Source organism: Capra hircus, chromosome 23 (genome assembly GCF_001704415.2).
Source record: "Capra hircus breed San Clemente chromosome 23, ASM170441v1, whole genome shotgun sequence".
Classification (NCBI taxonomy): domain Eukaryota; kingdom Metazoa; phylum Chordata; class Mammalia; order Artiodactyla; family Bovidae; genus Capra; species Capra hircus.
Window position 1 is genome coordinate 17,934,875 of NC_030830.1, and position 27,723 is coordinate 17,962,597.

The 27,723-nt window shown below is 37.8% G+C and overlaps 1 protein-coding gene across 2 annotated transcripts in view; it reads right to left on the reverse strand.

Moving 5' to 3' along the window:
• The window catches only part of SLC17A1 (solute carrier family 17 member 1), a 52,156-nt gene extending 32,262 nt beyond the window's left edge, over positions 1-19,894 (reverse strand). For both annotated transcript variants that reach the window (XM_018039242.1, XM_005696767.2), the window contains exons 1-6: positions 19,805-19,894; positions 18,468-18,552; positions 12,010-12,182; positions 4,502-4,735; positions 3,643-3,730; positions 3,224-3,310 (exon numbers count right to left, since the gene is read on the reverse strand). In XM_018039242.1, coding sequence (XP_017894731.1) covers positions 3,224-3,310; positions 3,643-3,730; positions 4,502-4,735; positions 12,010-12,182; positions 18,468-18,501 — 616 coding nt within the window. In that variant the 5' untranslated portion in view covers positions 18,502-18,552; positions 19,805-19,894. The remainder of the gene's footprint in view (positions 1-3,223; positions 3,311-3,642; positions 3,731-4,501; positions 4,736-12,009; positions 12,183-18,467; positions 18,553-19,804) is intronic.

Here is a 27,723-nt window from a genome sequence, read left to right on the forward strand (position 1 = left end):
AGATGCTCAGAAAGGTCTACTTACTTGCTCAGGGGCACATGGTTAGTAAGCGGTAACTGACACTTAAGCATGGATGATGTTGTCTAGAGAGGGAAAATAGCTGTAGAGGAGGAGACTGGAGAAAAGCTTTGAAGGAAGACAACAGTTAGTGGCAAGTAGAAGAGGAGAATCTCTGCAAGTCTCTGCAAAAGAGATTGAGAGGAAATGGCCAGAAGGATGAAGTCCAATGCAGGGAGAGCAGGACCACAGCAACTCAGATGAGAAGGAAATGCCTGATCACTGAGGTTCAGCGCATGGAGTCAAAGGTACAGGCACCAGGGAAAGAATGGTATTGTTGGGTTGATTGATGGTACTTGTTCAGGTCAAATGTGGACTGAAGAAATTCAACTTGATTTATGGGCATCGAGGCTTGGACAGTTCTAACATTTGGGAGGCATATAAGGAGTTTGGAAGTCATCATCAAATGAAACTATAAACATCAACAATGCTTCTTTGATCTGGCAGAGAATTGAGGTCACAGGGCGAACACTGCCCCCAAACCACTGCCCTCCTGTCTCTAGAGAGACAGACAGACAGTTGCAGAGAATTACAAGTTCCCAGAACAGAAGCCCAGAAACAGAAAACTCCAGTGGAACCAGTCAGTAGCAGGGTAGGAAAACCTAGCATTTGATGGTTTACTGTAGGTTCAGTGTGGACAAGTTTGAGAGATGAAAGGTCTGGGTGGGAGGGGGGCCCAGGCTTAAGCAGACCCCTCACACTTTTGTGAGTTTTATTTCCAGAAGACCTGCCAGATTCTCACAGTGAATATAAGAATAAAATCTCTTAATCCTTCTAGGAGAAGATGGAGAAAGTAACCATTTTTAATTACATCTAGAGCATTCTGTTCTTCACAAAAACTACTCAAGGGGAAATTATTTTATCAGAGCCTCACCAACTTAAGGAAAGGGCAACACCCAACTCCAGACCCTTCTTCCTGTCTCACTTAAGGAGGGGGAAAAAACAAAACTGAGAAGAACTGGTGAAGCTCAGGGGCACAGGCTCACCAATACCGTGAGACCAAATCATAGACCACAGGACACTGTCTCCCCACATACACACCTTACCACCATATCAGAAGAATCCTTGCATGTCAGTGGGATCCAGAATTGCATGTCCCAAATCTTATTTAAGAAGTCTCTAGAGAAACTAAAAAAACTACAGGAAAGACAAAAACAAAGATACTGGAGGAAATTGTAGCCTCTGAAACAGAGCACACAGTAAGCCAGATTAACCTGTAGCCAGTAAAACATAAAACCTCACACTGAAGGGCTATTTATTTCAGTTCATTTTAGTGTATTTTGTTGAGCTTTCAACAAGAAAACCACGAAGCATAGAAAAAAACGAAAACAACAAAAAACAGTTTTAAGAGACAGAGCAAGCACCAGAACTAGACTCGGATATTAGCAGAGGTATGGAATTATGAGATCAAGAATTTAACACATGATTAAAGAGCCTGTGAAAAAGACAACATATAAGGATAAGTAGTAATGTAAGTAGAGAGACAAATTCTAACAATCAAAAGAAAATGCTGTAAATTAAAAAAACACTGTAACAGAAATGAAGAATGCCTTTAATGGGCTCATTAATAGAGAGACAGTTGAAGGAAAAAAAAATCACTGAACTTCAAGAAATGTCCATATGAATTTCCAAACCTGAAATGCAAATAGAATAAAAGCATTAAAGAGAAAAGAATATCCAACAATTGTGGGACAACTACAATGGTGTAATATATGTGTAGTGGGAATATCAGAAAGAGAATAAGAGAAAGGAGCAGAAAAAATATTTGATGACTAATGGCAGTGATGAAGAGCAGTGAAACTGAGAGGATGGAAGACATATTTTCACATTATGGCTTGGCCAGTTGCTCCCTGTGGGTATTGGAGGCTCCCTGTAGATCCATTCTCCACCCTTCTTTACCCTGCTTTGGCCACAGATGGCTGACTTGAATGAACATCAACAGGCCCCCATGTCCTCTGCTTTCCAGATAGACTTGGGCAGAAGAAAGCCTAAGCAGAAGATTAGAAGGAGAGACTTGAATGAGGTTAGGGTGTCTCTTTCTCTAGTTATCACCTTCCCCAGCATTGCCTCAGTCTATACTCCCTTTTATGAAAAGCCACAGGTCCTCTCAATGTAGATATCTCTACAGGACTCTCTCCTAGTGGATTCCCCTCAACTACTCCCTTGCTTGCCCATTTGGACCTGGGGATGGTATTAGCTTCTAGCTAATTTTGATTTTGCTAGCACCAGATCACTGCTCTAACCCTGTGATTCTGCCACATCTTTATACCATTTTAAATAATCACTTCATAAATAGATCCCTCTGCATTAAGCCTCTATATTGTTATTTGTCTATCAAATGAGCATAAAAGCACTCATTCACAGTCTCTTATTGACAAATTTAAAATCAAGATTTGAAAGTGATTTTCTAACTTATCTGGAAACCCCAGTCCTTTATAGTTTTTCATTTATTCCAGTTTGTTGAGAATTTCATGTGTCACTCTAGAAACTAATGTGTTTGATTATGAGATGATAGGGCTTCCCTGGTAGCTCAGCTGGTAAAGAATCGATCTGCAATGCAGGGAACCCCAGTTCGAATCCTGGGTCTGGAAGATCCCCTGGAGAAGGGATAGGTTATCCACTCCAGTATTCTTGGGCTTCTCTGGTGTTTCAGCTGGTAAAGAATCCGCCTGCAGTGTGGAAGACCTGGGTTTGATCCCTGGGTTGGGAAGATCCTCTGGTGAAGGAAATAGCTACCCACTCCAGTATTCTGGCGTGGAGACTGTATAGTCCATGCAGTCTCAAAGAGTCAGACATGACTGAGCAACTTTCACTTTCACATAAGATGATATACCAAATCATGCTTGGAATATTAAGTATACATAGTATACTCAAATGTTTGACCTGTTCTGATCATCCCTTTCCCCATAAGTTTACATAAGGGATATGTTTCTGTAGCACTGATGTTATAGAGTTGTGAAATTATGTACAATGATGCATGTATAGTTCTGAGCATGATGTCTTACTTGCAATAAGAAATTAATGAATGTTGAGTGCTCTTTTTCCTTCAATGTGATTTATTATTTTTAATATTGTTAACTTCATATAAATTATTAAATTTTGCATTTACTTTTAGGTTTTTTAGACCTTTAAATGATGACTTGGATTTTTATAGAAAGAGACTCACCAAAAATATAAAAGACCATGGGCCATCCCAGGGAGTCACAGATGAATCCAGTGATAAGCAGGACAATGCAGGGTCCTAGTAGAAGTCCTAATCAGAAGGCACAAAGAACATCCCTAATGAATGCAGGCATCTGGAAATGGAGATAACGTAGCTTCATGGTGGCAGTGAACAACTTCTAGTGAAACATTCATATAATACCAAACAGAAGAAAATAATGAAATATTTGCTTTCTTCTCTTTTTGCTGTTGTTAGAGATAAGGAAACCTCTTCTCTGTCCTAGACAGTTTCCACATATTTAAAGTGTGAATGGTTTCCAAAGCACTTGACAGTTCAAAACGCAATATTTCTTAGGTTCTAGGGCAGAACATGCTACAATGAGATGACAATGGGATTAAACATTCTAGGCCCTAAGTCATTACCTGACAAACTCAGAGCAGTAAGTCGGCCTAGTTCCAAGGGAGGAGCCCACTTGATCCATATTACTTGCTGAGTTGTTAAAGTTATCCCCTGAAAGAATGATTAGAACATTTGATCTCTGACATGTTCTGTGAATTTAAACTCTAGTTTTTGCATTATCTTTTTATATTTTTAATTGGAAGAAAATCACTTTACAATGTTATATTGGTTTCTGCTGTACAAGAATGTGAATCAGCCATATGGCTCCCTGTGTTATACAAACTTTATACCAGCTATCTATTTCTTACTTAGTAGTGTACATATGCAGAGAAGGCAATGGCACCCCACTCCAGTACTCTTGCCTGGAGAATCCCATGGACGGAGAAGCCTGGTGGGCTGCAGTCCATGGGTTCGTGAAGAGTCGGACATGACTGAGCAACTTCACTTTCACTTTTCACTTTCATGCATTGGAGAAGGAAATGGCAACCCACACCAGTGTTCTTGCCTGGAGAATCTCAGGTACGGAGGAGCCTGGTGGGCTGCCGTCTATGGGGTCACACAGTGTCGGACACGACTGAAGCGACTTAGCAGCAGCAGTGTATATATGTCAATGCTACTTTCTCCATTCATCCCACTCTTGCCTTCCCCCACTGGGTCCACAAGTCCATTCTCTACGTCTGTGTCTCCATTCCTTCCCTGCAAACAAGTTTCTCAATGCCATTTTCTAGATTCCATATATATGCGTTAATATATGATATTTGTTTTTCTCTTTCTGACTTCACTCTGTATAACAGATTCTAGGTTCTTCCACCTCACTAGAACTGAATCAAATTCATTCTTTTTTATGGCTGAGTAATATTCTATTTTGCATTATCTTTATACCTGGAACATTCCCTTGATTACTCGGCATATAATAACCAAAATTTCTCCAAATTCAGCTGCCAGTGGGAGGAGCAGGGTAAATAGAGAGCTGAAAAGTAATGCAAAACCAATCATTTTCTTTAAAGAGTATATTCCAGATAAATATCCTGCAGGAATTTGGCTGATGAGTACACCATAGAAGATGGAACTTAACATGATCCCCTGGATTTCAGTGCTCCAGTTATACACAGGGTTCTGAAAGAAAAAAGGAGATGGGTTTAGCCACTCTGCAATGATTTTCTATAATGTTCAGGAATGCAGGAAAATTGGTCTTCCAGTCTTCCAGTTTACCCCATGTAAATATCTGCCCTCTGCCTAATCTCCTCTGTTATATGATTTTTTTATTCCTGATAACATCATTTTCTGTTTGTAATTATGTTTTATCATTGGCATCCTCAACTATAATGAAGTCCTTTCTATAAAGGGCATCATCTGTTCCTCTCATACCTGCACAGCATAGACATTTAAAACTTATTTAAAAAAATTAGATGCAATTGGCATATTAGTTTCAGGTGTACAACATGATTGGCTATTTGCATATATTGAGAAATGATCACCACAGTAAGTCAACATCCATGACAATATATGGTTCTAGTTTTAGTTGTGATGAAAACTTTTAAGATCTACTCTCTTAGCAACTTTCAACTATACAAGATAGTACTTTTAACTGTAGTCACCATGCCATATGCTACACCATCATAACTTATTTTATAGCTGGATGTTTGTACTTTTTAACTCCTTTTACCCATTTTGCCCAGCCTCCCCAATCCCATGCTACTAGCAACCACCAACCTATTCTGTGTGTCCAGGAGCTTGGTTTTGTTTAGAATTCACATATAAATGAAATTGTATAGTAGTTGTCTTTGTCTGATCTATTTCACTTAGTGCAGGGCCCTCAAGACCCATTCATGTTTCAGCAAATGGCAAGATTTCATATTTTATGTCCAAGTAATATTCTATTAAATATTAGTACCACATTTATATTATCTATTCATGAATACTTAGGATATTGTAAATAATGCTGCAATGAACATGGGTTGTAGATATTTTTTCAAGTTAGTGTTTTCTTTTTCTTTGGATAAATACCCAGAAGTAGAATTGCTGTATCATACGGTTATTTTTTTTTTGAAGAACCTTCATACATACTGTTTTCCATGACAACTGTAGTAATTTACATTATATCACCAGTGCACTAGTGTTCCCATATTTCTACATCTTAGCCAATACAATATTTCTTATCTTTGTGCTAATATACATTCTGACAAGATATCCATATTTGCCGACTAAGGTCTGTCTAGTCAAGGCTATGGTTTTCTAGTAGTCATATATGGATGTGAGAGTTGGACTGTGAAGAAGGCTGAGCACCGAAGAATTGATGCTTTTGAACTGTGGTGTTGGAGAAGACTCCTGAGAGTCCCTTGGACTGCAAGGAGATCCAACCAGTCCATTCTGAAAGAGATCAGTCCTGGGATTTCTTTGGAAGGAATGATGCTAAAGCTGAAACTCCAGTACTTTGGCCACCTCTTATGAAGAGTTGACTCATTGGAAAAGACTCTGATGCTGGGAGGGATTGGGGGCAGGAGGAAAAGGGGACCTCAGAGGATGAGATGGCTGGATGGCGTCACTGACTCGATGGATGTGAGTCTGAGTGAACTCCAGGAGTTGGTGATGGACAGGGAGGCCTGGCGTGCTGCGATTCATGGGGTCGCAAAGAGTCGGACACGACTGAGCGACTGAACTGAACTGAACTGATTCTGACAGATGTGAGGTGATATCTTATGGGTTTGAATTACATTTCCATGATGATATTGAATGCATTCTCTTGTGCCTGTTGACAAACTGGACGTTTTTCTCAGAAAAATGTCCGTTTATATCCTCTGCTCATTTTTGGTTGGATTTTTTTTTTTTTTTTTGCTATAGAGTTAGATGAGTTCTTCATATATCTTGAATATTAATCCCGGATCAGATACATGATTTGCAAATATTTTCTCCCATTCAGTAGGTTGCCTTTTCATTTTGTTGATGGTTTCCTTTGCCATGCAGAAGCTTTTAGTTTGATGTAGTCTCACTTGTTTACTTTTGCTTTTGTTGCCATTGACTTTGATGTCAAATCCAAAAAATCATAGCCAAAACTAATGTCAATGAATTTTTCATTTATATTTTCTTTTAGTTTCATGGTTCTAGGTTTTATGTTCCAATTTGGATTCATTTTGAGTTAATTTTTGTGTCTTATAAGATAGGGGTTTAGTTTTTCCAACACCATTCATTGAAGAGATTGTCCGTTCATCATGGTAAATTCTTGACTCCTCTGTCATAGATTAATTGCCCACCTTATGTATGGGTTTATTTCTGGGCTACCTACTCTGCTTCATTGATCAACGTGTCTGTGTTTATATCAATACCATACTTTCTTGATTATTATAGTTTTGGGATATAGTTCAAAATCAGAGGGGTTGATGACTTTAACTTTGTTTTTCTTTCTTATTATTGCTTTGGCTATTTTGGGTCCATACAAATTGCACTGTTTGTTCTATTTCTGTAAAAAATGTAATTGGAATTTTGATAAAGATTGCATCTAATCTGCAGACTTTTTGACAGTGTGAATTCTTCCAATCTATGAGCATGAAATATCTCTCCACTTACTTGTATCTTCTTCAGTTTCTTTCATCAGTGTCACGTAGTTTTTAGTGCATAGGTGTTTCACCTTCTTGATTAAATGCATTCCTGCTTTTATTTTATTCTTTTTGATGCAATTGTTTTCTTAATTTTATTTCTGCCAGTTTTTTATTAGTGCATAGAAACACAAAAGATTTTTGTATATTGATTTTGTATCTCACGAGTTTACCAGATTCATTTATTAGCCCTAACAGTTTCCTTAGTGAAGTCTTTAGAATTTTCTATATGTAATGTCATGTCATCTGCAAATAGTGACAATTTTTCTTCTTCCTTTACAGTTTGAATGCCCCTCCTTTTTAACCTTGCCTAATTGTACCAGTGAAACCTTCTAATACTATGCTGAATAAAAGTGGTGGGAGTGGGCATCACTGTTTTTTCCTGACATTGGAAGAAAAGCTTTCAGATTTTCACCATTAGGTATGATGTTATCTGTGGCCTTGTTACATTGCTGATCTTTACTATGCTGAAGCATGCTCCCTTTATAGTCACTTGCTGAGAATTTTTATCACAAATAGATACTACTTTTGTCAAGCCCTGCTGGCCACCAGAGCCAGGTGATCAAGGCAGCAGCTGCTAAAAAGGAAAAAAAAAAAAAAGGAGCACCAGAACAAGAGTGCCAGGTGAATGTAAAGCTGCCCCTTTGGGAGATACTGGCTCTCTGGAGTACAGCAAAGAGAGAACACGAGGATGGCATTCACTGGCTTCCATCCCCAAAGAGAGAGAACCCCAGAAGACCCTGGATGTGTATTAAATTAGATGTTTGTGCCTCAAGTCAACAGTTTATGGTAAGCAAATAAACCTCTTTCATAGAATGTCTTGGTGCTTTTCAAACAGCTGCTTCCGTGCTGTGCCAAGGGGTAGGTGAGTCCATGGGCAAGTCATTTAAGAACCATTTCTCAGTTCCCTTTACCCTTGTGGGACTTGTGTTTGTGAGCCCTGTTGGCTTTCAGAGCTAGACCTTTGGGTGGCTTATCTCTCAGGTACAGGGATGATGCCCAATGCAGGTTCAGACTCTTCACTCCTGAGGGGGATGTCTTGCTGGGTCACCTTGCCAGGGGTTTGCAGTGAGATTGTGTCTCAGCATTTCCTCTTGGTAATGGGCATTTTCTTGTTCTCCTGATGTGTAGGAGTATTCAGGTTTTGATTTTTTCCCAGAGGAAAATTTTCCCTAGATATCTGTATATTTGGTGTGTCTGTAGGAGGAGGTGAGTCCAGAACATTTCTACAGGTTCACCTTCAACATCTCTAATACTTATTTCTTAAATATTACTAATAGATGCAAACTCCTCTGTAGAATACCATGTAGAACTACATTTACTGCAGTTATTAATTTCCACTTGCCCCTTCTCATCCTTTTTCTATATTCAGCTAACCTTGTTGACAAAACAACATATCCCCCTAACAACACACACACTGATCCCAGAGAGCAAAGTAGCAACAGAGAGAATATCAAATCATGAAGAGATGTTCTCAGGCTGAACTATGGGAATAATTGAATGGGATAATAAAGGGAAAAAGGCCATTCCTCTTCTTTCACTTGGCTCTGATGCGGCATGTTTTGTTGTCTGTCTCAGGAGTGGATTCCTCTGCTGGTTTTGGCTAGGGGGTCTTGCATAGTTTTGTTGCTTTATTAAATCTGACATAAGAAATTCTTAATATTGAACTTACATTTTGCACTATGAGGAGGTTGCAGTATTTTTGGACTCACTGCACAGGAAGAAATTTTAATTTTAGTAGGTGAGGACAAGATGAAAACTTCTTTGGAAATGTCTAAGATAGTCCCTTTCTCTTAACTGTCTATGCACTCGCATAATTAGTTTATTTTAGATAAAGAATGCATGTTCTAAATGGAACTCTTGGTTGACTATGAAATAATCAACTAGGTAGGAGTCTGAATGTTTGCTCTCTTGTCACTGTTATCTTGCGCCCTTCATCCTTTGTCTCCCTTTCTCAAATCCCTGTCATCCTATAGCTGTAGATAGTGATGTCTTGTCTGATAGAAAGGACTTCCATGAGCGATTTGGTAGAAGCATCACTCTGAGTATATTGAATACTAATAGTGAGGGGCCTCTATACAGTAGCCAAGTGGTCATGGAAGCTCCAGATCTTTTTCATTGGTGGGAGGTTACTCAGAGGATGGAAGATGCTCTGCCATATTTTTCTAAATGACAGGTATTTTCCCAAGGAAATCAATATTCACCTTTCCCCATATCAGGTGATTCAGCACACATTTGCTCGACTCTCCCTGTGCAAATTATTCAGAATATTGGGGTTTTTTTATGGCATAAAGCCATCACTCTTTATAGTGGAGGATAGAAAAAGAAGAAAAGTGGGCACCATAGTTGAATTCAAACCACTCACCTCAGATGAAATTCCCCACACCAGAAGAATAAAACCTGAGTATATCCATATTCAGTCTATTAACTAGTTATCATTAAATAAAGTACTCTGTATATAAATATGTAAATTAACCTATATAAATTTAGGAATAAATATATATACAACTGTATGAGTCATATAAATGAAAAAATAGATAATATCCCAGTAGGTAAAATGGACTAAGGGTATCAATAGATAACTTATAAGAAAAGAAATTGGTAATGACCAATAAATATAGATCACAGAAATATAAAAATGTATACATTCATTAATAAATTTTAAAGTTGTGACAGAATTTCTACCAGATTGGTAAATTTTTTAAACAAAATAAAATAATTATATATATATATTTGGCTGTTTTAGCAGAGGGAAGACAGGATATTTCTCAATTATGTGTAATACTTTCTCATCTTCCTTCCTTTTCTTTTCTATACTCAGTGTCCCTTATTGCGCTCTTTGGTTTCTGTTCTCTCTTGTTTTCCTTGTTATTTGCCTTCTTTTCTAAAATGTTCTGTCTAGTATTATTGTATCAGTTTTCTGAGTTCTGTCAATTTCTTTTTTTTTTTTTTTTTCCCATTTATCCGCTATCTGAGCAGAGACTTCTATCACCGGGCCATCTCGGCTTTGAGTACCTAAACGTGCTACACTATAGTATTCCTTCCCTAGTTATAGTTACTTTGCTAGTTTTTAGGTTCATTTATAATTTAAGTTTACAATTTAGGTCTTCTTTGGGAAAATAATCTGGTGAGTCTTCATATTTGAGAATAATTATCTATTCGATTTCTTCATCTAGTACCTTTGTAGAGGAGAAAACTGAATTCCTTTTCTATGACTCTTATTTGAAGAAGGTCAGTTCTCCTGGATTATAGCAGCAGATTCCTGGCAGGAAGGAGAAGGGGAGGGGGATGGTGAATGTGCCAAAGAAAAGTTCAAGCTTCTCAGTTTGAGCTGCCCCTTCTTTTACTACAGTGAAGGAAATAAAATACAGCTTTTGTGAGTAGCCATTTCTCTAGAAAATGGGGGTCTTGATATTTAAACCAAGGCAATGGAATACTCAAGAATTAAAAAATTTTGAATAAAATTGATTTTTTGACAGATTTTTTGAGGTACAGTTGACACAATAAACTGTGTATTTAATCTTTGTCATAAAGTATACAACTTCTTAAATTCTTAAATGTATAACTTCACAGGATATAGAATTTTAGTTTGGCAGGTTTTTTTTTCTTTCAGTACTTTAGAAATTTCACTTCGTTCTTTATGTTTGAGTGGTGTCTGATAAGAAATCTTCTGTAATTTTTATCCTTGTTCCTCTGTAGTCTTTTTCCTCCAGATTTATTTGAGATATTCTTTTTGTCTTGGTTTTCTGCAATTTAAATATGTATGTCTGGGTGGTAATTCTTGTTGTTCTTGATTAATTTTCTTTTTAGTATTTGTCCTGTTTGATGTTCTGAATTTGTGGTTTGGTGTCTGCCATTAACTTCAAAAAGTTCTCAGCCATTAATTTTTCAAATATTTCTTCTTTCCATTTTTCCTACTCTTTCTGATATTCTAATCAAGCACATGTTACACCTTTTGGTATTGTCCACAGTTCTGGGATGTTTTGCTTAGTTTATTGTTTAATCTTTTCCATTTCAGCTTGGGAAGTTCATATATTCAAGTTCAGTGATTCTTTTCTCACCTGTGTTGATACTACATATAAGCCCATCAAGGCATTCTTTATACCTGTTACAATTGCCATGACTTCTACTATTTCTTTTTTTATTCTAATAATATCCACCTCTCTATTGACATTACCTCTCTGGTATTGTATTCTTTTCCCATTAGGCCCCTTGACATATTAATTACAGTTATTTTAAATTCCCTGTAGGAATTCCTAACATATGTGTCAAATCTGAGACCTGGTTCTGATGTTTATGTTAAAAAAAAATCAGGGTGCAGTACATTGCATATACAGCATTACTCTTACTATAAATAGGGGTGAAAATAAGGAAATATTTGCTTGTGTATTAAAAAAAGGGACATAAGAAAAGCATAGTGAAAAAATATTTTTTCCTATTTCCATTTCTTTTGTACTACATCTTCTGACAGATAGTTATCAACCTATTACCTTCTGTAGGTGAAATTAACAAAACATGTAAATATACTGCAAGTTAAAAACATAAATAAGAAAGAAAATGTGTTGATTTCTATTTCTCATTTAAGATGTTTTCCTTTTTTCTCTTGTCTAAACTTAGACATACTTTAGTCATGGGACATCTTCATTTAGGTTTACTACTGATGAGGTAGATCAAGACATGAGCTTCTTTTTTGAATAATTACTATCATATCAATTATGATAACATTCCATCTCTACACAAATTAGTTAGCAAGATAGGATTTTAAACTTATGACTGTGTGTAATATTTTTGATATACCTTTATGTTATCCTGGAGCTCCTTTGTGGAGGTGTTGGACAAACCATGTGGCTCCGTGCTGTTCACCATGGCTATCATTGTGAGGCTCATACACACACGCTGTGACATTATTATAACATTACAGAGGAGCAGGAAGACAGCGATTCCATAACGAATGGAACAGAAATATGGAACTGGAATGTACGAGAGAAAATATCCATCGTTAACACAGCTGAGGAAAAAACCACATTTTAACATTAGGGGTCCAAATTTCCGAGTGGCCCTTCCAAATAAGTGGCCTTCCTAATGTTTATTTTAAAGGGAACATTTTTAAAAACACCTTGAGTTACTCTTGGAAAAAAGTCCCCTGAATAACCAACAAGACCTTCCCTCAAGTAAACTACTTTATTCTTAAAACTAAGATGACTAGTCTGATTGAGAAACTCATATGTTCACATTGCAGAAGAAAGTTGCATTTTAAAAAAAGTAGTGTGTAACGTAACTGGCCTCCAATTAAAATAAATAAAATTTTTAAAAAGTAATGTATTTGAGGTAGCTTCAAGCTACAGTAATCAATGCAGTGTTCGTGTGAGACCAAACAAATTCATCTATAGGAGAAAATAGGGAATTCATATGATCATATGTTTTTGAATAAATGCACTAATACAATTCAATGGAAGATATTAGTCTTTTCAACAAATGGCCTTTCTCAAGAGAAATAAAAATATATATCTACAAAAGGCTTGTACCAAATTGCTCATGGCAGCTTTATTTAAAATAGCTGGATCTTTGGAATGGATGAACATACTGTAGTATATTAATACAATGGATATTACTCAGAAATATGAAGAAAGGAAACACTGATACACTCAACAATCTGGATGAATCCCAACAAACATTTGCTCAGCTAAAGAAGCTAGACACCAAAGACTGAATACCATTTTTATGCATGCTATTTCTATGAATTTCAAAAAATAGGCAAAATTAATTTATGTGGCTAGATATTAAATAATTTCCTCTTGGTAAGGAGGGCAAAGGGACATCAGGGTACTTTAAACTAATGTAATGTTCTATGAGTCTTGTTTGTAAGTTTATACATTTCTCAAAGCACATCTAAATATATACTTAAGATCCATATTTTATTTTATGTAATTATACTTCAATAAATATTAAAATATTCAATAATGTTGTTGGGAAAACTGGACAATCACATGCGAAAGAATGAAACTGGACCACTCTCTTATACCATATACAAAAATTAAGTCAAAATGGATTAAAATTTGAACTCAAGACATGAAACCATAAAACTTCTAGAAGAACATATAGATGGTAAATTCCCTGACATAAGTCTTGGCAATGATTTTTTAATAAGACACCAAAAGCAAAAGCAGAGAAAGCAAAAATGAACAAAGGGCACTATATCAAACTAAAAGTCTTCTGCACAGCAAAGGAAATTATAAACAAAATGAAAGGGCAACCTACTGAATGGGAGAAGACACTTGCCAATCATTTATCTGATAAGGGGTTAGACTGCAAAATATAAAAAGAACTAAATTTTGTTTTTATTCTGTATTGGGATGTAGCCAATTAACAAACAGTGTGACAGTTTCAGGTGGACAGCAAAAGGACTCAGCCATACAAATACATGTATCAACTCTCCCTCAAGCTCTCTTCCCATCCAGGCTGCCACATAACATTGAGCAGAGTAAAAAGAACTCGCACAATTTAACAGGAAAAATTTTAAAAAAGCAAAACCAAAAAAATCTGATGAGCAAACTGAAGAGACATTCTTCCGAAGAAGACATGCATGTAGTTAAGAGGTACATGGAAAGATGTTCAGCATCACTCATCATTCAGTTCAATTCAGTTCAGTCACTCAGTTGTGGGCAGTTTTCATTCCAATCCCAAAGAAAGGCAAAGCCAAAGAATGCTCACTCATCATTAGGGAAATGCAAATCAAAACCATAATGGGATAGCATCTTACACCTGTTAAAATGACTTTTATCAAAAAAGGTAAGAAATGAGTGTTGGCAAGGATGTGGACATTTTTGGACTTCCCAGGTGGTCCAGTGGTTAAGACTCAGTGCCTGCACCACAGGGGTTGTGGGTTCCATCTCTCCTGTGTGAAACTAAGATCCCACATGCCCTGCGGTGCAGATAAAAATTTAAAAAGACGAAAAAAAAAAAAAAAAAGGATGTGTAGTAGGCAGAATAATGCCCCAGCCACATACATCAAAAGAAATTGTGTAGAGAAACTATGATCACGTATCAGATTGGCATAGATCCAAAAGCACATCTGTTGGCAAGCCTGAACGAAAAGAGGATGGAACCTCCATTATTACAACCCAGTAGAGGTTTTAAATTGCCTGTGGTTAGTATAAAGAAATAATTTTTTGGCCACACCATGCAGCAGGGGGTTAGTTCCCCCATCAGGGACTGAACCTGCATCCCAGGCAGTGGAAGCTCGGAGTCTTAGCCACTGGCCAGTCAGGGAAGTTCCAAGAAATAAATTTGTCTTTTAATTACTGATGTATATCCAGGTAGCTAGCCAAAAGTTAATCTTGTTTCTAAAAATTCATCTCCTAATTTGGAGAGGTTTTCTATGTACGGAATGTGCAAATTATGATTTTATCTCTTCTTTTCCTATCCTTCTGTCTTTTACTTCATGGTATCATTGCATCAGAACCACGAGTATATTACTGATTGTATCAAGCAGTTCTGGTTTTATGCCATTGTTCCTGATTTACATAGAGTAATTCTAATGTTTTTACATTTTGGATAATGTTTGTTGGAGGTTCTGTTGTAGATATGCTTTATGAAGTGTATTTATTTCTATTGCTGTGTTAAAAATTTTTCACAAACTTAATGACTTATAATGGCACCCTTTTAATAAAAGGTTCACAATTATTCAGGTCATAAGTTTTAGCATGATATGGTTGGATTTTCACTCCTGGTCTCAAAGGTTAAAATCAAGTGATCAGGCAAGATGAGTTCTCAGGTGGAGGTTCTCTGGAAGGAACTATTGGAAGAGTCCAGTTTTCTGTGGTTGCTGTACTTCTGTCGCTATTTCCCTGGTGACTGTCAGCTAAGAGTTATTCTCAGTTTTAAGATGTTGTGCATTACGCTGCTTGTCACACGGCCCCCTCTATCCCCAAAACCAGCAAGGAAGAATCTCTTCTGTTAAATCCTTCTTGTGCTTTGAATCTCTCTAGCTGCTCTCTGACCTCTAGATCCAGATTTAAAGAGTTCCTGTGATTAGATCAGTCCTACCTGGATCAGCTGATTATGGACCATGCTTAGATCTGCAACATCCCTTCAAGCAGCACCTACCTTGGCATTTGCTTAAATAACTGGAGGAAGGTGTATGTATACCAGGGGCCAGAATCTTGTGGGCAGTCTTAGAACAATTCACTCTCTAGTCCCAGAAGATCCATGTTCATGCCATATACAAAACATACTCACCCCAACCCAAAGTTCCTTAAGGTCTCATCTCATTACACTATCAACTCAAGTCCAAATCCTCATCAAAATGTCAGCTCAAATTTACAAAATTTAAAAAAATATGGATGAAGCTTCTAAAAGTAACCCACTATGGGAATAGTATCTATCAGCGAACTTGTGAAATTAGAGAGACAAATTACACACTCGCAATGTTTCCACTTATAACAGTGGGACAGGCATAGGATAATTGATACAGACATTCTAGTTTCAAAAAGGGGAGAAATGGAGTGTAAAAAGAAGTCACTGATCAATAAGAGTTTTGAAGTTCAGTTAGACAAATGTTGAACTTTTCTTGAGGCCTGGGGATAATCCTTAGGGCCCTTGGCTCTACCCTCTGAGCTCTCTGCTTTATCCTTTGCCCTTTGGTTCCACCCAAGAGTGCAAAGGGGCCATCTTAGAGTACTGTCCATCACATATTCATAGCTACCTAATAATGTTCATCGGAAATGAATGTTAATTTCATAAAGATTTTTTTTAATCTAATGAGGTCATCATATAGTTTTCTTCTTTAATTTGTATTGAATGACAATTATTTATTTTGTAATAGAAAACTATTCTTTCATTTCTAGGATTGATTGGACTTAGTTTTTGCGATTTTAAAAAATTAAAAAAAATTTGTTTTGCTAATGTTTTATTAGGATTTTTGTACCTTTTAAAAATAGTGTTAATTTTGCTTTACATATTTGAGTCTATTTAGTTACATAAGTTTTTTTTCAGTGATCCCACTGACTTGAATTTTGTATCATTGTACATTTTTGAAGAATTGTTTGAAACAGTAGATTTTAAATTAGATAAATCAGCAATTATCTAATTAAATAAATTAGATAAATCAGCAATTATCTAATTAAATAAATTAGATAAATTTATCTAGTTAAATTATCTAGTTATCTAATAAATTATCTAGTTAAGTTATAATATAGTCATACCAAATTCATATACAACTTTAAAAAATGATGAGGAACCTCTTTATGTACAACTGTAGGATTCCATTTAGATATATTATTAAGTGAAAAAAGTAACATTAGTACCTGGAAAATTAGTTTCTTGACAGATCTCCCTTTGTAAACAGATAAGAATATTAGATAAAAATTTATCTAAAGTTAACAGTTCATTGAAAGTGTGAATGATCTGGCAGGAAAGATGAGATACTCAGGCCAAAGATTTTGTGAACACAGAGTCCTCAAGGCATAGGCTGATCACTGAAGGAAGATTTTTCCCTGAAGACATTTGATCTCAGGTTGCTTTTTGCCTCCCAGAAAATAGGGCAACAGGAATCAGACACCAATGCCCTGGCAACGGAAGAGTCTAGTAAGTGACCCTTTCCTTAAATGTTTAGAGGCCAAAGACTTGCTGAGTCAGTGAGGGGAAAATCCATTGCCTCCTAACCTTTTCCAGGAGGCAAAAATTTTTGCCCTGTTTGAACCTTGAGACTGAGCAAAAGGAAGAAAAAAATGTCTTAGAAATTTAATCATTACCTAGCCCTTCCTCTGCCTTTAAACTCACTGGCCTTGGGTCATCTGCAAAACATTTCAAACCACACATGTATACATGCACACTGAGATGACTTGCCTCAAAACTTTCTAAACAATCTCATCCTTTCTAAAATTCTCAAAAGCAAAAGGGGAGTAAGTAGACCTGAAAATCTGAAGGAAACAGTGGGAAAATTCCTAGATGAGAGAAAAAAAGCCTCTAGAGGGCAAAGGGGAAGCTGTCTTCACCATGTGTGGAATAGGGCTTGTCATAGTCAGTTAAGGATACCCTTCTGAGTTTTGTTCTTTTCTCTACATTGCTCCAGAAAGAATATGAATTATTTCAAAATAAGTCTTGAAAAAAAGGAATCATTGGAGTTTAGAAAGGAATATAAAAACAATGTATATGTGTGTTTAACAGTCACTTTGCTGTATAGCAGAAATTAGCATAACATTGTAAATCAACTATATGTCAATAAAAACAAAGAACAAAAAATCTGAAACTCAAAAAAAGAAATCACACACAAAAAGAGAAATCACAAGGAGTGTTCTAAAGTGCTTGGGACTGAGTAACAGTAAGATACTACATGTCAAGCTCTGGAAAGAGCAAATTCTACACCTCAGAACATATTTATTAAAAAAGAGAGAACTCAAAGACTTGGAAAATGAACAATGGAAAATGAAAAGATCCTAAAAAGAAGTAAATGTTAAACATAAAGGCAGAAATCAATTTTATATACATATATATATGTTTATATCTTTTATATGTTCACATATAATTAAAATTCCATGGATAGAGGAGCCTGGTGGGCTACAGTCTACAGGGTCACAAAGAATTGGATACATCTGAGCACACAGACACTAGACTAGATAATTTGAATACAAAGGAACAATATGAAAATACCAAAATTATTAAGTATCAAAATTGACACAAGAAGAAATATAAAATTAAATAGGCCACTAACATTTATATAAATTGAAAAAGTATGCAATTTGTTGCCCACCCTCTCTTCTAGGATTTTTGTCCCCCATAATGTAGATATAACTCTAATCTGATAGCAGTAATTCCATATTGTTTTTCCCCTGCCCTGCTTAAGATAAACAATCTAAAAAATATCCTGTAAATATCCAGCTGTTTATGTTGAAGGGTGCAGTGACTCAAGAACATTCATCCTGCCTCACTTCCATCCATGTATCTGTCTCTCTCTCCTTGAGATAGAACCAAAATAGTCCCCCCTCTTTCTGACATTCTCCACCAAGTGATAAACTGACAGGTGTATAAGAATCAAAATAACAGTGTGAATAACCTTGGTACATGGGTTATTTTATTTAGGGTTTTTCTAATGGAAAATCATGGCAGGGATATTTTTCCCCCCACCTCCTTTCCTGAACATTTCTAAGACGCTTTACATTTTAGTCCATGTGTTTATTTACAAAATCGTCTCACATGGAATCAATAGTGTCCTGTTTAAGGAGAAGGAAGCCTATGTCATAGAGAATAATTTCTACCTTTCCTTGGAGAGACCTGGTTATCCACTTGCATAATGGTGTTATGGTTGTTTTTCTTCTTGCTGAAGGGTTTGTTTTCTATCCCCTGCAAGTGCAAAACATACTGACATCAGCATTACAGAGGGAAGAACTGGTTAAAATCCACCTAGCACCTCTCTCTGCTTTAAAACATTAATCCAAGGGAAACTTGCTTTGTCATACCAGTACCCATTGTTTTGACATTTCACTTTTATGATATTTTTGTTAATTACAAAATACACAGAAAACCTGAAAACTCTAAAAAGCAAACAAGACATCCTGCCAAGCCATAATTCTATATCTAGTGAAGATATCCCTCCGAAGTGAAAGAGAAAGACTGTCAAACAAAACTTGAGAGAATTCATTGCCAGGAAATCTACCCTGTAGGGAATGTGAAAGGAAGCTTTTCAGACAGAAGCAGATTATTGAAGGTAGCTCATTGGTAAAGAACCTGCCTACAATGCAGGAGATGAAGCAAAAGCCTCAGGTTCCATTCCTGGGTCAGAAGATTCCCCAGACAAGGAAATGGCAACCCACTCTAGTATTCTTGCCTGGGAAATACCAAGGACAGCTCATGGGGTCACAAAAGAATCAGACATGATTTAGCAACTAATCAACAAACTTGGATGTACAAAAAGAAAGGAAGGATGTCAGAAAAGGAATTAAAGGTAACATACAGCTCTTTGTTTTTCTTCTATCTTCGTAGAGCTAAAAGATTTTTTAAAAATGCTTTTACAAGGAGAGGGAAATCATTCTCCTCACTACCCTGGACAAAATGACTCCTGCTGCCAGGTCTGCATTTGTTGGTGGGAAGCTCGACAAAGTGGGTGAGTCAAAGAGTTTTGTCTATATCAGCATGTATGACATTAGATGCCCCAAAAATACTTAAAATTTCTAAGGCTGGGTTTGCAAAGTATATATAAATCAGCAGTCTGTCAACCACCATTATTACTCATTGGGTCATCTGGGGCTGCCATTTATTTCAGTATACATATACACACACACCACCACCGCCACAAGCACACATACTCTCCACGCCACTCACACATACACAAGCACTAAACACCACACAATACACACTTCTCTTTCCTTTATTGACATAACTGTCCACCTCAAACTCATCCCTAGGAATGTTTTTTTCTTTCCCTTGTGAAAAATCTATAAAAACACATATTTTGTCCAACTCCCCCGTCCAAATTTCCCCAGATTGTTAAATAGCTTTGATAAAATTTCTAATAGAAGCCCTCCTGATTAATCCTTCTGGAGAATTAATTCTAAACTTCACTTTATGAATAATATATAAGCATATAGTTACTAACCTGATTTAGGACAGAAAAGCGATTCCTTTTTGCCCTGTGAAGAATTAAAAAATATTGAATTTCTGGATTTGCTAATTTCAGCCACTTAAATCCTTCACCATATCCTTTGATCTCCCTAGGTCAAAGTTAAAAATTTAATTTTTAACTTACATTCTTGCCTTGAATCTTCAGGGGAGGGGAGGGAGTCTTAAAATCATCCAATGGACTAGAAACCTAGAAATCTGCCAGTCATTTCATGACTTTAATAGACAGACCCCCTGACCCCATCCCGCCCTGCCACCCCCCCAGGCTCCTTCTCTACCAGGAGGCATAACCTGCCTGTCCCATAAGAGTTTCCAGGGTTTTTCGATTGAGGATGGCTCCGTGTCTACAGTGCTATCTTGACAGGCATGCTATGGTGTTCTAAATGCTTTGTAAATGTCCTACTGGCTTTCTGCCCCATCTTCCTTCCCTCCCTTCTTTCCATCCTTCCTTCTTCCCTCCTTTCCCTTCTGCCTCTCCTCTTGTTTCCTCTCCCCTTCCTCTTCCCATCCCCTCTCATCTCTTCCAAAGGTCACATCTGTTTGGTATTCAAGCTATTCAGGAAGACGGGCATGTTACTGAGGTGTGTTATCTGAGGACTATGAATTCCCTCCTGGCTTCCCCTGCGATGACTCTAAGTTCTCCTGGTTCAGCCTCCCGTCTATAGCAGTACTTGGGAGCATTTTACCTTGGAACTCTTTGAAGACAAGATACTGAGTAGATAGGGACATCTAAGCCCTGAAATAAAAAATTGTGCACTATAATTTCTCACATACTGAAGCATTTTAAAATTTATTATGCTTTCAAAGTGCTTAATATATGTTTAGCACATAGATGATGCTCTATAACATGATCAAGTTATTTTCTCTCTAAAGAAATGTTGAAAGAAAAGTAGAGTCACAGATATAGAAAACAAACTTATGGGTACTAGAGGGTAAGTGGGGGAGAGATAGATCGGAAAATTGGGAATGACATATACACACCACTATATATAAAATATATAACTAATAAGGACCTATTGTGTAGCACAGGGAACTCAATAGTCTGTAATGGCTTATATGCGAAAAGAATTTTAAAAGAGAGTGGCTATATATACAATTTGTAATTTATATGTATATATACATATATAAAAAACTGATTCACTTTGCTGCACACCTGAAACTCATACAACATTGTCAATCAATTATACTCCAATAAAAATATTTTTTAAAATGTTGAAAACTTAAACTCATTTGCCCAAGAGTCTTTGATACCTTGTTATATTCACCTGGATTTTTTTTCTTTTTATGAAACCCAGGTTGTGCTGATTTTTATCTGGCTCTTTCAGGATGTTGTTACTATTTGTCCTATCTGACACAAAGGCTGTCAATTTCTGATATTTTCTGGGAAAGGGACCCATTTATTGACTGAAAGTCCTAAGTCAACAGTTGTTTAATGTCCATGTTTTAAGCAAACAACCTTCCCATCTGGTGTCAATATCCCCAGTTCTAGGTACTGATTACCCAGGAGGGAACCTTCATTCTGTTTGCTGACCCCAAAGCTTTATACTGCTTTGTGATACCCTTCAAAATTGCTTCTGAATTCTACATCTGGATTCTGTGTTTTCCTTATTAAGTTTTTAAGTTTAACACTTTATTATGGAAAGTTTCCAACACATAGAAAAAAAGTAGATCAATCTAATATAACCATAGACCCATTAACCAGTTTCCACAATTTTCAATATTTGGCCATTTGAGTTTCCATATACCATACCCAACAGTGGTTTTCTGTATTATATCATGTCATTTCTCCAACAAAAAGTACAGCATGGCTATATAATTCATTAGGACTTGGGAAAACATAACATGCCATCATCACCTCTAACAAATAAGCAATAACTCCTTAATATCATCTAATATCATGAAAATTTTCCTAATTGCTTCAAAGTTATTCATTTATACTCTATTTATTTAAATGAGGATCCAAACAAGATCCACAAATGAAACTTAATTGTTGTGGCTCTCAGGTCTAATTCCATAACAATCCTTCCACTCACCCACATTTTCTATTTGCTGATATTTAAAACAGTACAACAAAAGAGTCATTTGCAGAATTATTCTCATAATTGATTTGACTAATTGCTTCCTATGTCATTTGATATATTTCTTTATCCCCTTACATCCTTATTACTCTGAGTATGGAGAGTTGGTTAGATTCAGAAAAAGAGTACTTCATAAGGGTGTCTGATGCTTTCAACACAGCAGGTTGTCTCACTTTTAGTAAGACTGATCAGTGTGTTCAGATATTCTCAGCTTGACTTATTCACTAACAAAGTACTTATCAACCTTTCACCTGGGGGAAATAGATGGGGAAACAGTGGAAACAGTGTCAGACTTGATTTTTCTGGGCTCCAAAATCACTGCAGATGGTGACTGCAGCCATGAAATTAAAAGACGCTTACTCCTTGGAAGAAAAGTTATGACTAACCTAGACAGCATATTCAAAAGCAGAGATATCACTTTGCCGACTAAGGTCCGTCTAGTCAAGGCTATGGTTTTTCCTGTGGTCATGTATGGATGTGAGAGTTGGACTGTGAAGAAGGCTGAGCACCGAAGAATTGATGCTTTTGAACTGTGGTGTTGGAGAAGACTCTTGAGAGTCCCTTGGACTGCAAGGAGATCCAACCAGTCCATTCTGAAGGAGATCAGCCCTGGGTGTTCTTTGGAAGAAATGATGCTAAAGCTGAAACTCCAGTACTTTGGCCACCTCATGCTAAGAGTTGACTCATTGGAAGGACTGTGATGCTGGGAGGGATTGGGGGCAGGAGGAGAAGGGGACCTCAGAGGATGAGATGGCTGGATGGCATCACTGACTAGATGGACGTGAGTCTAAGTGAACTCCGGGAGTTGGTGATGGACAGGGAGGCCTGGCATGCTGTGATTCATGGGGTTGCAAAGAGTCCGACACTACCGAGCAACTGAACTGAACTGAATGTTACCTAGAACTGTTATTTCATTATAAATTGCAAAATGGTGACTCTAGAATACTACTGTGCCTTCATTTATGAGCTGCAATTTTCTACAAAATAGGAAATTCACCTAGTCAAATATTTGGTTACCCTGAAATACAGATTTAAAAGGAAAGTCAGGATAAGTATTTCAAACTTTTCAGAGTAATAATAATTCAATGCCTTAGTAAAGATGACCAAGTAAAATGACCTCATGGAATCACAGTCCTTACTCTATTTTGATGCTCAAATTATCTCTTCTTTGGCCAGCAGGAGTCCCTTCAAGCTGGCTCCTATGTCATTATGACATGACCCTAGTGATCTTGGATAGCTTGTTTTCTAGCACGCAATATTTTCTAGGGTCCTCATATATTTTCTGTTCCCAGACCTGGACTTTCTGAAGGAGTGCTGGTTCCTTTCAGAAGGAAACAATATTAAGAGACCACATACTGGGCATTGGGGTGCATCTAGCTATTTCAGTGGAAGAACTCAGAAAAAGTATTTTTTAGAAAAAATAAATAAATTCTAATATTTCCAAATCAAACTGAATATTAGAGCAATTTTTTAAAAAGTTAAATTTTATACTCTTGCATTTTCCCCTTATGTTGAACACCTTGGGTCTTAATTGCCTTTCTTGCTTTATTGTAATATAATCATATTAACATCAAAATAACACTAATATTATTACTTGAATAAATTTTTTGCCTCTTTTAGAACCAGACCTTGAGATCAAGATTCCTGTAAAAGTGATTTAATAGGTAGTATTTTCAGAAAAACAATAAAGACAGTAGGGAAGTAAGGAGAAAAAGAAAGGCGAGCAAACAAGGGTGTGGTAACAACCTAAATCTGGAGGAAGGTAATTTGGGGTTAATTCTGCAAGGGAGCAATGGGCATAGCCTAGGCCATACCTCAGAGTTTTTCTAACCAAAGCTAAAGAAGTTGGAGTATTTATATGCCAGCATCTATCTATCACTGGCCAAGGGCTGCCTCCGGGAGGTCCTGAGTCCCCAAGCACTTCTTTCAGTGACTACAGGTCAAGTAGGTTCCAGCAGCCCAAGGTCAGCCCTCAAACCAAGTGATGGGTGTGCTGGCTATTGTCAATGAAAGCACAAGGGGTATTGGTATTCACGCCCCAAACTGTAAAAGACCCCAGAAGATACAGGCAGAACACTGACAGCTTCCTATTCGTCACACTGTCCAGTTCCATTCTCTTTTCAATTAAGTTCATAGCACTGATTCTTTAGGAAGGAAAGATTAATGAAACATTTACATGCCCGCAGCTGCAATCAGTCCCAAAGGCTTAACTGATATTCACGATCTTCCCTCATCCACCCCTTACAGGTCTCCTCTCTTGGCCAGTCCTTTTGTTGCTTTGGGTTGCTTGCAGAGTATGGTGACCCAATAATTCATCTCTGGAGGTTTGATGTCACAACTCTGTCTAATGTAGTTGCTCTAATTACGTATTCATAGTTAAAAAGGATATGGGATTTCTCAAGCTCTGGACATACTTGTCCCTGTCCCTGTTATGTAGTAACCATCTCATAATGATCAGGGCTAATTACTTTACTCTGGCCAGTCTGGTGACTCCTTTCTTTTGCTCTTGGGTCTACTAGCAAGAGGATCCCAACATGACAAGTCAGCACTCATAATTTTAGGCATTTTGGAACCCTTACTGAGCCCATTCCTGGAAGTATTCCTCTTTTCTGGGAACTAGGACTTCTATACATGCTGAAAATAAAGTTCTATTAACGATATGCCATCTGGCAAAACATATGCAATTAAGACTACCACTGGATTAAGTGCACTTCTCAGGTGGCACTAGTGGTAGAGAACCCGCCTGTCAGTGCACGAGATGCAGGTCTGATCCCTGGGCCAGGAAGATCCCCTGGAGAAGGAAATGACAACCCACTCCAGTATTTTTGCCTGGGAACTCCCATGGACAGAGGAGTCTCTCAGGCTACAGTCCATAGGGTCACAAACAGTTGGATACGACTGAAGCGATTTAGCACTGTTTAGATTAAGTCTATGGTAATTCTTCATCTTCTGTTACAATCCATTTTTGCTGGGGCCACAAAATGGTGAGTTGTATGGGAACATGGTAGAGGCCATCATCCTAGTATCCTGTAAATCTTTTAAAATGGCATTACTCTCTGCTATTCCACCTGCCATGCAGTATTGCTTTTGAATTGCTCATTTGCCAGCAGTGGACCATTTCAGGTGTTCCATTTAGGCTTATATAACATCAAGTCTTGAGTCATAGTATTGTATCCTCATATTGTCAAAGTCTCCCTTATCCAGCCTTACATTTAGCCCCAAAACCCTGGTCCCATATTTCAGGCACACTCTCTGGATCCCTGATACTTTGTTGGTGAATAGTCCCTTCCCTCCCTTAGTGGGACCAAAACTATTTCAGTTAAGACATACTAGGATCTAACCTCAGAGAAGGCGGTGGCAACCCACTCCAGTACTCTTGCCTGGAAAATACCATGGACGGAGGAGCCTGGTAGGCTGCAGTCCATGGGGTCGCTAAGAGTCGGACACGACTGAGCGACTTCACTTTCACTTTTCACTTTCATGCACTGGAGAAGGAAATGGCAACCCACTCCAGTGTTCTTGCCTGGAGAATCCCAGGGGCGGGGGAGCCTGGTGGGCTGCCGACTATGGGATCACACAGAGTCAGACACGACTGAAGTGACTTAGCAGAAGCAGCAGGATCTAACCTAGTTATTTGTCTCATGTTAGGTTTATTATTTGTTAGGTGTTAAAGGAAAAGAGAACAGAACTTGAACAGTCTTCAGAGAGGCTGCTTTCTGCCAGTAGCAGAGCAAATAAGTTTCAGGTTTATCTAAAATGTGATATTAGCATAAGAGACATTTTGTGCCTTTAAATAGTCTTGTGTTTTTGCTAATCTAACAATCAAATCTTCAATCTAGTCTTTAGAGCATATCTTCTCTCTATTGGAGACTGTGATATCTATGTGCTGCCAGGGAGGTTTTCTGACTTTCATATCAGGTTCTCAGTCGCTCAGTCATGTCCAGCTCTTTGCAACCTCATGGACTAGAGCCCGCCATGCTCCTCTGTCCATGGGGATTCTCCAGGCAAGGATACTAGAGTGGTTGCCAAGGTCTCCTCCAGGGGATCTTCCATATCATATTCTGATATAATTCTCCTGTTTGAGTCCTTCAGTGGTTCTCACCAACACACAGCCAACCTTGAAGTTGTTATAATTGCTATTTCTCCATATCTCTCGAGACTAGAAGTATTGACTAAGCTAGTGCTTGCCCTTTCACCTGTATCTCACTTCCCATCCCAGTGTTCTGCTACTGTTACAGTAGGCCAAGACCACTGCTGCTACCTTACTAACATCAAATGTGTCCTTGTGTCATCCAACTTGAGTGATTCAACTCCAGAAGTCTATCCTGAGACTCTGTCTCCTAGGTTCCCTTGTAGAAACAGTTGTCTTGGATCAAATTCTCTAGAATCAGATCTTGAAATAATTCCTATGAAAATGATCTATTAGGACACATTCTCAAGAAAAACTGTCAGAGAAGATCTAGAAGGGATATCAAGTAAGTTTCAGATCAATTCTTAGGGAGTTTGAGAGACAGTGTAGATTTTGTCTCAGAGTAGGAGCAAGGAAGCTGGAGGATTTATATCTCTGTGGCAATGAATTATTGGCCTCTTGTTCCTGGAGGACATAAATTCTCAGGCATGTTCCTGTTGGTAGACAAAACAGGCTCCAATAACCTTAGGGCAGCTCTGTAGTAAGGTGCCAGGTACTGGAAATGAAAGCTCACCTTAAATTAGTATGCATTCTGGTTAAGGCAAATGGAGGATGTGTATTGCAGTTACTGCATGTAGTTGAAGATTTCTTTTTGATGGGAAAGAGCCTCTACATTGATTTTTTTAGCACACATATAGCTAAGGAAGGGATTGTCTCAGGATGAACCTAAGCTGTTTCTATTAATAATAGTAAAATCAAAGTATGCTTGGTTTATGGCGAAATCCAATGGAGTAATTCTCACCAGGAATCTCTTCATAAGTGGCTAAAGATACCCTGGGAATGAGGAAAATCAGAAAAAAAAAAAAGAAAAGGAATGATGGAGGCAGGCACACAATCTCAATAATGCTGATTCAGTAACAATGACATAGTAAATAGAGGCAATTATTGAGAGTAAAATTGAGTGTGGTTCAGCCCTTCAGACTTCATGAGGAGAGAGGATTCTGCAGTTAAAAACTAAAGGAGCAGTTTTACCAGAATCTCTTTAAGACACAATGCTCAAGATAGTTCTGCTTGAAACTCATGTAATGAAGTGGGAAGGGACACTTGGAAGATATTGGTTGCTGGGCTGCACCCCACAGGCCTGCAAGCCCTGTACTTCCCCATCCTTGAAACTGAAGAATGAGCCTAGAGTCATTGACAGAAACATCAGAGAGAGAATACTACATGTTTGAAGCCAGGTCCTGGAGTGACAGACCCCATGTGGGGAGGAAGGCAGGCAGGACGTGGCAGCAGTCTTAATTGGGTTGGGGTGGCGGGGCCAGGAGGGTACCATTTATAGGGGAATTGAGATCAGGTTGGCTCATCAGTTACCAGGGAAACCAGCAACGAGGGCACATCCCTCATAGCCCCTTAGGTTAACGACCATCAGAAGGCCGATGTTTTGCTTTAATAAACTAGCAGGTGGAGCCATTCTGGCCTAAGGGGCAGGAGGAAAGTATGCTCATGTCGGGGACTGAGTCAAGTTGGCTCATTCGTTACCAGGGAAACCAGCAGAGGGGCATGCCCCTCATGGCCACTTTGATAAGTAATTATAATGGAAATGTTCTGATCTAAAGTTAGAACAATCATTAACTGGGGCTGCAGCAAGTTTGAAGGATCGTCAGTAGTGTAGGTAGGGAGTAGCTGAAA